Source organism: Salvia splendens, chromosome 13, assembly GCF_004379255.2.
Source record: "Salvia splendens isolate huo1 chromosome 13, SspV2, whole genome shotgun sequence".
Classification (NCBI taxonomy): Eukaryota; Viridiplantae; Streptophyta; class Magnoliopsida; order Lamiales; family Lamiaceae; genus Salvia; species Salvia splendens.
Window position 1 is genome coordinate 14,508,948 of NC_056044.1, and position 9,793 is coordinate 14,518,740.

General features: G+C 37.7%; 1 protein-coding gene across 3 annotated transcripts; it reads right to left on the bottom strand.

Annotated features, from left to right (window-relative positions):
* Positions 1-5,562: 5,562 nt before the first annotated feature.
* Positions 5,563-9,481, bottom strand: LOC121761130. Of its 3 annotated transcripts, XM_042156728.1 has the most exons (7): positions 9,327-9,481; positions 9,204-9,262; positions 8,907-9,097; positions 6,916-6,986; positions 6,054-6,153; positions 5,833-5,989; positions 5,563-5,758 (listed from the first exon to the last, which is right to left on the bottom strand). In XM_042156728.1, the coding sequence occupies exons 1-6, from the start codon at positions 9,406-9,408 to the stop codon at positions 5,866-5,868; spliced, it is 627 nt and encodes a 208-aa protein (XP_042012662.1). In that variant the 5' UTR covers positions 9,409-9,481; the 3' UTR covers positions 5,563-5,758; positions 5,833-5,865. The 3 variants fall into 3 exon arrangements, with proteins under 3 accessions (XP_042012662.1, XP_042012663.1, XP_042012661.1); XM_042156729.1 differs by having other exon boundaries at positions 5,563-5,989; positions 6,054-6,123; XM_042156727.1 differs by having other exon boundaries at positions 5,563-5,989.
* Between the last annotated feature and the right edge of the window lie 312 nt (positions 9,482-9,793).

The window sequence follows — 9,793 nt, forward strand, 5'->3', positions numbered from 1 at the left end:
CGTACTCTATTGAAGACACACATGCTCTGCTATTGAGCTTCGAATCTACACTAGAGGAATCTGTAATGCCTGGTGCAGAGAGCCTGGAGGGATCTCAGCATCGCTGAATCTTGCTCACATCTCCAATCAAAGGGACAAATCCACCTTCCAGCATAGTCAGCAAAGTCAGTAGCATCCGGGAAGAGCTGATAGTGGCACAGGTGGTTTCCGAGGTGGTAGAAGAGGTCGTGGTGGAAGGAGTTACTACTCTAATCGCCTCTCTTGTCAACTTTATCACAAGCCTGGCAACATGGCCAAGAAATGCTGGTATAGGTTCGACCAAAATTTCACCACACCTTAACAATCTCATCCTCTAAGACAATATCAACAATATGCTGCTCATTCTCACTCCAATTTCAACTCCAACCCAGCTGCTCATCTTGCTCAAGTTCGTGGCCCTCTCACGTATTCTCCTCCATATAACTACAGTCTGGATTCTCAATCAGCCTCTTCATGGTACTCGGACTCAAGGGCGACAAACCACGTTTCTCATGATCTCTCTAACTTGCACTCAAGCTCAAAATACCATGGTGGTAAGCAACTTCATCTTGGTAATGGCTCCAAAGTTAATATTACTTATATTGGTCATACTGTTCTTAATTCCTCTTAGTCTACCTCTCTATCTAGATCTCTCATTCTTAAGGATCTATTACATGTTCCTTCCATCACTATAAATCTTCTGTTTGTATCCCCAATTTGCTAAGGACAATGGATTATTTTTTGAATTTCACCCATCCTCTTTTTTTTGTGAAGGATCTGTCCACCAACCAAGTCATCCTCAAGGGTTCTCTTGACCAAGGACTCTACCGCTTCTACCTTTACAAGCCACCCAAGCATCTCAACTCCCACTAAAAGCATGTTGTCTTTCCAGCTTTCAATAATCACTCCAGTGGCTTACCCACTGTGTGTTCTGCTATAGTTTCCTATATTTCCAACATGTCTCTTACTAGTTTAGAGTTATGGCATAGAAGGCTAGGCCATTGTGCTTATGATGTTGTGAAAAAGGCACTCCAAAACTGTAACATCTCCTTTCAAGTAATGAATTCAAGTCTTTTATGTCATCCTTTTTGCATGGCTAAATCACATAGACTTCCTTACACTTCATCCTCTTCCACCTAAACTGCACCCCTCTCTATTTGTTCACAGTGACCTACCTCTAGGTCCTTCCCCCACCAAATCAAGAAATGGTTTCTCCTACTATGTGACTTTTATTGATGAGTACAACAGATTCACTTGGTTTTATTTACTGAAATCAAAGGCTGAGGTAAAGCACATCTTCCCTCAATTCAAAGCTATTGCTGAAAAACAATTATCTCAACCAATTAAGGTTCTGCAATCAGATTGGGGTGGGAGTTTCAGTCACTTACTGGTTTTCTCAATGAGAATGGTATTCATCATAGATAATCATGTCCCTACAGTGCACAACAGAAAGCACATGCACATTATTGAAATGGGACTTGCTATGCTCAGTCAAGCAGCTCTTCCTTCACACTTTTGGGACGATGCTTTTGTCACTATTGTGTTTCTCATCAACAGATACCCTCAAAGGTACTGCAATTTGTCACTCCCTATCGATAAACTTTTTAATGTGAAGCCAGATTATCACATTCTAAAAGTCTTTGGATGTCTTTGTCACCCCTTCCTTAGACCTTACAATGATAACAAGTTGCAATATAGACCCATTGCTGCAACTTTTTTGGGATATAGCAGCTCACATAAAAGCTACAAAGCATTATTGCCAAGTGGAAAAGTTGTTGTTACAAGAGATATTGCCTTTGATGAGATGCAATACCCTCATAGAACCCATTCATCTCCTCCTATCACTGATAAACTCTCTTTTTCACTATTCTCCTTCTCCTTTAGTCACTCTTTCTCCCTCGTACAACCCTCCAGCTGCTCCACACTCTACCTCTCCAGCTGCTAGCTTTCCACATCAAAATCCTCTCACACCTCAATCTTCAACTCAAAATTCATCTAATGATCATACACTCTCAGCTCAGAACTTATCTACTGATAATCACCGACAAATTGCTCTCATATCTGATCCTACTGAGCATCATGATCACCATTCTGATCCACCCTCCACTCACATACCTCCCACTGATTCCCCCTCAACTCAAGGCACATATTCCTCTCATCCAATGATTACCAGGGCAAAGGCTGGTGTTTTCAAGACCAAGCTCCTGATTGTTGTCATACCCTCATCTCTACTTCCAAAATCTGTCTATATTGCTTTACTCATTCCTGCTTGGAAGTAAGCAATACTAGATGAGTTCCTAGCTTTGCTTAAAAATCATACATGGACTTTGACTGAGCTGCCACCCGACAAAAATCTCATTGGATGCACATGGATTTTCAGAATAAAAAGGTTTTCTGATGGTACTATAGCTCGGCACAAGGCTCAATTGGTTGCTCAAAGGTTCTCCCAACAGCCGGGGTTGCACTACTTCGAGACTTTTAGCCCCATCATCAAACCAAACACCATCAGAATTATCTTAAGCTTAGCCACTTCTGCCAATTGGATCATCACACACCTTGATGTTAATAATGTTTTCCTTCATGGTGATCTCGAGCCAGAAATTTACTTGAAGCAGCCTCCGGGATTCGATCAAGGATCTCCCAACCTTGTTTGCAAACTAAGCAAGTCACTCTATGGTTTGAAACAAGCTTCATTAGCTTGGTTCTTTACAGTACACTCAGTTTTCATCTCTCATGGCTTCTCACAATCTAAGGCCAATGCCTCCTTCTTTCACATGTCTTTAAATGGCAAAGTGACCTTTTAATCTATGTTGATGATATCTTAATCACTAGGAATTCTCCATGCATAAAAGATGTCATTGACAAAATGAGCTCTCATTTTTCTTTGGAGAATCTAGGTGAGGGGCAAACATTCTTGGGGATTGAAGTCAGCAAAACTGATAAGGGGATTCAACTTAATCAGTCAACATATATTAAAGAGCTCTTGTCCAAACTCAACATGCAGGATGCCAAAGGAATATTCACTCCCATGCTTTCATCTCCTCATCTCAGCAAATCAAATGGCAATCCTACTCCCGACGGCAAACTCTACAGAAGCACAGTAGGCGCCCTGCAATATGCCACAATTTTTCATCCTGAAATAAGTTATTATGTCAACAAAGTGAGCCAATACATGTCCTCTCCTCTTGAGACTCATTTGAAGGCTGTGAAACGCATTCTCCTCTATCTGGCTGGCACAATTGACTATGGTCTTCGTATTCACCGGTCAAATAACATGGTTAGTGATTTCGATGACAAGAAGTCAGTAACTGGATATTGCACATTTCTTGGGTCTAATCTTATCTCTTGGTGCTCAAAGAAACAATCTTTCAACTCTTGCTCGAGCACGTAAGCTGAATATTGCAGCCTTGCTCACGCGGCATCTGAGGTCATTTGGAACATGTCTCTGCTTTCTGAAATTAACATGCTGCCACCCAAGCCACCCACCATCTGGGTCGACAATTTGAGTGCTATTTCGTTGGCATCTGATTCTGTCCTTCATGCATGCACCAAACACATCGAATTGGATGTGCATTTCTTCCGAGACAAGGTCCTAGCTAAGCAACTTGACTTATGGAATGTTCCTTCAATCGACTAAGTGGCAGACATACTCACAAAGCCTCTCAGTCTCCAATTCTTCACTATATAATGAAACAACTCGGCATTTGTTCACTATCTACGCTCGAATTGCGGGGGCGTGATAGAGTTAGGATTAAAGAAGAGAATACACATATGCAACGTGGCAACGTTGAGCTTTAGTAAAGCCCACCTCAAACGCTTCGGATTTCTGTAAAAACTTCTTCGTTCCGACTGTTAACGTGCGTGCGAACCACCTTTTCGGGAAAAACACATAAAATTCATATCAAATAAGAGGCAGTCCACCATTCTGTCACGACCGCACTTCCTAAGGATAGGAGGCACGGGAAATCGTGACTCGTGGGGGAAATAAGAAGCGGGGAAGAAGGGGGGGAATACAATTCAAGGCGTTGCAACTTAACAATCGACGATGAAATTCCATTTATTCAAACCAAAGGTCAAACCCGAAAGTACATAACGAAAATGACAGAGTTCAACAATTCAAGAAAAATAACAGAAATTCTTAAAACATTGAGTAGCGGAAGCAATTGAGAGTTTAGCTACTACTATGTATGAAGACATAATAGTAACTGGAACAGTTATTGAATATAGATCTTGATTCGTCGCTCAACATTCCTCCGCCTCCCGACCTCGCTCAACCTGCACATAGGGAAAACATATGCAGGGGCTGAGTACTTGATGCACCCAGTGAACTCATGCCCTCGCTCAACCCTATATCTTCTTCTTGCTAAGGATAGGAGGCACAACGTGGCAACGTTGCATTGTACTCCCTCCGTCCCATGCTACTCGCACTTTTCATTTTAGGCCATAAATTTGGGATTGATTTTTTTGTGTAATTAAAAAAGAATTTTAGGTGTAATGAGACATCACTTAATAAAAGAGCTCTTAACTTAAACTAACATATTAATTAAATGCATTAATTCTAACTTAAATTATAAATAGTGTAAGGACTTTGTGACGAGCCGAAAAGCAAACGTGCGAGTAGCACGGGACGGAGGGAGTATCTGTGAAGAGATCCTAACAGAATTGGGAATCTCTTGTGGTCCTTCATGGACGATTAGCATTGCTCTCACTTCCTAGATCCTTCTTTCATCTTGTATAAATCCCAAATGTATCGTTGAACAAATTAAGCAATGAAATATCTCTTCTGATAATATTTGTCTCTATCTCTGTTTTCATTTATAGAGCATAACAATAAAGCTTTCACTTGGGAACCAGTCAGTTCTTTCTCCTGTCGTTTTCCTTCTCTTTTCCTTGAGGACAGAGGATACTCCTATGGGCGGGGGGATCCGTCGGCACATGAACAGGATGCAACAGAAGACTCCACAAATGAGGTTCTCCCAGACTTAACGTTAGAGGTTCCACCTTGTCGCATAAGAAGGCCACCAACCCGTTTCCAAGACTACGTTGGTCGTTAGTTAGTTGTAATTATTTCAGTTATTTTGTCTAATGTAATATATTAAGTCGCCGAGCGTATTATAAGCTCTATCTCGGGTTTACTTTGCGGTTATTTCCCGGGAGATAGGAGGTCGAACCGCCCTATGGTCTTAGATATAAAAAGGAGAACTTTTCAACTATCTATAATTAATGAGAAGTTTACTCCAAAATTGTTGGTTCTTTCTTTTATCAAACTCAAATCTACTGCTTGACGAAGGACCTCTCCGCACGCAGTCTGCTCTTGTCGCCGAGTTCTCTTACCGCCAACCAAGCTTCCGATATGATCAATATCGTATCAATGTGTTCTCTCATTTCTATTGAGTTTTATATATACATGCAGCATATTATAGTTTATCATTTGCTCATTTTTTTATTTTAATACTTTGCAGGAAACATCACAGCAGATTGTTCGAAACCCATACATTGAAACAAGAATTGCAATGTGTACAAATTATTGGTAGCAAGTGTAAGTATATGAATGATAATGAATATATAAACAATATATTATACATCAATAAATAGGAATCAAATATTGGCAGTCTTTAATAATTCCTTGCTATAATTGGTAGTATTACTTATTCTACTCCATATGCAAACCATCGATGTGAATAAAGATATAGATAGCTATAAATTGTCGTATTATTATTTCCGCATTGTGTCCGATAACCTGTTGCAAGCGTCGCTTGATTATTCTTTGGCATATCGTAGTTATCGTTTCTGACATTTTGTAAGGTTTTATACCTGAAATGTTCTTCATTATCATCATCATCATCATCATCTTCGTCTCGGGTCATTGGTCTTGTTGTTGTTGTTTCTGGTAATCGTTGTCTCACAAGCTTCAGTGTTGGTTGCACCCAGTGATTTCCCCATCATATGAGATGTCCTTGCTTGATTCATTCTGTTAAATTGAAGGGAATCAGTGGATTTCCTCATTGATCCTTAGATTTTTAATCGAGTTATACCTGTGCAATCGCTTCTCCAAGAATCTGGCTAAGGTTGCTCGTCTGGCCATCGCCACGGTTGGAGTATGACCTATTTCCGTTAAAATGTAGGGATCAGATACTGAAATATGTGCATAGGAGTGTGATCAGTATCAAACTAGTCTTAAACGTTAAATGCTAAACGACAAACGAACCATTATAAAATAACCCAGAGTTCATATGTCTATTCTTAGTTCATTGTAGAGACTTGGGTTCTTAAATTACGCAGATCACATTTTAAAAATCTGAATTCTCTATAATGAACTACAAATATAATTATAATGAACTCTTGTTATTATCTTATAATAATAAAGTGTTCTGCGCGTTAAAGACCAGTTTGACACGAATTTTAAAAATTATTTGATTATGCGAAAGAAAATGGATGTATAAAAATAGTGGAATGTGAGATCCATTTTATATACTTCATCTGTCCATAAAAAGTAGTCTCATTTTGTTATTTTGGGATGTACACAAAATAGTTTCATTTCGAAAAATGGAAAATTTCACTCTTATATTTTTCCACTTTTTCTCCTTTCTGTCATACTTTTACCCTTTTTGTCTCCTCATCTTTCTTATTTTACCCACTTTTTCTTCTCATCTCTCTAGCTTTACCAATTTCTCATTAAAACTCATGCCGTTCACTACCGTTCATAAATGAGATTATTTGTTATGGACGATGGAAATATAATTTTATAATAAAATATGAGAATAATGATTTAGTTAAATATAAGGTCCACTTATATAAATGAAAAAAAATGAAATGAGACATTTATTTAAGGATATACTAAAATAGCAAAATGTTTCTTTTAATTGTAGACGTAGGGAGTAATACAATATGACGTACCTCCGGTAGAGATGCCGTTGGATGCATTTCCAGTATTATATCCATTAGTTTCAGCGGATAGAGACAAGTTCCTACATCAAGTAATATTTTGCATAATCTAGAACACTCACAAAAAAGGGGCAGCAACCCTTCACGCTAAAAAATGACATTCAATCTTTTATGGATAAAATAGCAAAAGACATTTGATTGTTTGACCAAGTTAATTCTTTCAAATAAACATTTATGCACGATAAGTGACATATCGTATAAAACAATTATATCAATGTAATCAAAGACGACACTTTCGTGATTCATCATATATTTTTATTTAAAAATTGATGATTAACATGAAATATATTGATAGAACTTTCAATGTAGATAATGATAGGTGCTTGACTAACATGTGCCGTACTTTATTTTATAGGTTAATGTGGACAAACTGCAGAGGTTATTGTTTGTACATCAACTTAATTACGTTTAATTTGATTGGAAAATATTCATCATACACATCTCAAAAGGATCATAACCTTTACTTTTTGTTGAAATAGAAGAATAAAAATATAATTAGTAGCTTTTAATTAGTTAATTAAGCATTAATTCAACCTATATATGGCATATTATTGTAAATTGTAGTCAACTTTTACCAAAATGTAGTCAATAAAAGATATTTTCTCCTTCTATCTTCTCTCTCCATGATCGACGGTTTCTGCATTCCTTCATACTCTTCAATGGAGGTTTCTCCATCCAATTTCAATTCTTCATTGTTAACACTTTTGACATGCACTCGCAAAACTTGTTTTTCTCAATTAAAAAGATCCGACATTGAAATATAACAGCATCCGCGACACGTTCCGGTGAGTGGGTTGGGGGGTGGGCCCCATGCCATAAAACGATGTTTAATGGTAGGCCCTAATAGTATAAGTGGATAGTGGAATCCATTATTATTAATGTTTAATGGTAGACCCTAATAGTATAAGTTGTAAATAAGTTAAAATATATAAGTAATGAGTTGGGGTGACCTTTTCATAAATAGATAGACTATTTTCAAGGGATAAATAGAAAAAGAAAGTATCCCAATTTTTGTGGAACGGATGGGAGGAGTAACAAATTATGGATACTCTCTCCGTCCCCGAAATTTTGTCACATTTTCCCATTTCCGTATGTCCTACAAAATTTGTCACATTTCACTTTTTACCATTTTTTATAGTGGACCCCACATTCCACTAACTTATTCTCACCCACATCATTATAAAATTAATACTTTAAAAGTAGGACACGCATCCTACCAACTTTTTCAACTCATTTTCCATTATATTTCTTAAAATTCATGCCCGGTCAAACTGTGACAAAATTTGGGGGATGGAGGGAGTATTACTTTAAGGAAAAGTTAAGATAAATAGTGAAGTAAGATTCAATTAAGATATATTTAAGGGATTCATTTTGGATATAAGCAGAGGATTATGTTAAGATGACAACCCTTCTTAAAGTGACAATGTACCATCAATCTCGTGCTGCCACATGGCACGTTATCCAACAATATTAGAGGTGTATCCAGCAATATTCATTTCATATGCGTTTACAGATTGCATGATACTAATTGGTGGATTGCAGTGTAGATTGTTGAGTATTACAGTATAAGCATAGAATGTTTCAGCTGCTGTATATATATAAACAGATTGCTTTTTTATACCGTTCTTTTGCATTATAGACAATGCAATACTCGGCACTCTACACTGCAATCCACTTAGTACTATCATACAATATGTAGAAATCCATCTAAAACGCTTATTATGATATTGCTAGATAGGCCCCTAATATTGCTGGATAGTGTGTCATGTGGCCAACACAAGATTGGTGATACGTTGGCACTCTAACTATGGTGGCACCTAAGGCTCCCCTATAAGCATAACCTACATATTAAAAATAGTTGAGGCGATTGCTCCTACCCGAACCGACAAAAGTCTCTAAATCTCTAAAAATATACTCCCAAAAAATGGGATAAGATTGAATACCTTAAATTGGGGGTTGCAGCATCGTTGACGTCATATCGAAACCCCCCGCCGCCGGAGGCTTGGAGGAAAGCCGGCCGCGCCACCAGAAGTAGGCTAGGTTGTTCCGTCACGTGAGATTTATCCAAACCACAAATTGTATCATAAGAAGATTGCATCTCATCTTCATTACTTGCAAATTCCCATTTCTTCTTCTGTAAATACAATAAAAACATCACCACGTAAGTCTCAAATCTCAATAAAAAAAATTTTGCATTTCACAAAGAGAATAACAAAAATAAATGAATTGGGAAAGCATACATCAGAGAAATTGAAGGAAGAACTTGTGCTGAGAGACAAAGATGTCTCAACTCCTCCAGCTGCTAGTCAAGAAAATGTTAATTTTCATCAAATGAATATAATTCTCGCACATTTAAAACGTACCTGGATCTAAGAATGGATACTTGAGATTTCCTTGCTCCAATTTGTAGTTGGAGGAATTCAGGCCGAGAAAATCTATCTCCATGATTTTGAAATTTTGGAAAGAATATTGAAGGTGTTAAAGCATATAACTAGAAAGACATACAAATGTTAATAATTGATATTTTAGGGTGGGTGTGGTGGCTAGTCTACAGCCAATGAATGGCTAGCGTTAAACAAAGTGAAAAACACGTGCTGACATGAATGAATATGATATGGATATGCACCACATAAATTGCACGTAAAACCTTGCAACATTTATCTCAAAGTGTCAAGTCCATATCTTTCTCTGCAGCTAGTAATAGTACATTTATAGTAATATTGCTATTAAGGTGAATCAAAGTTATACTCCCTATATCTACGCTTTCAAGTCTCATTTTATTATTTCACAATTTTCGAGATTTAAAGTTCCATTTGCTTTTATTCATTTT

Coding starts and splice junctions, on each gene's coding strand:
- LOC121761130 (XM_042156728.1), bottom strand. CDS start 9,408: ATGGAGATAGATTTTCTCGGCCTGAATTCCTCCAACTACAAATTGGAG. Junction 9,098..9,203: donor CTTCCTTCAATTTCTCTGAT/GTATGCTTTCCC, acceptor TTGTATTTACAG/AAGAAGAAATGGGAATTTGC. Junction 6,154..6,915: donor CAACGGCATCTCTACCGGAG/GTACGTCATATT, acceptor CACATATTTCAG/TATCTGATCCCTACATTTTA.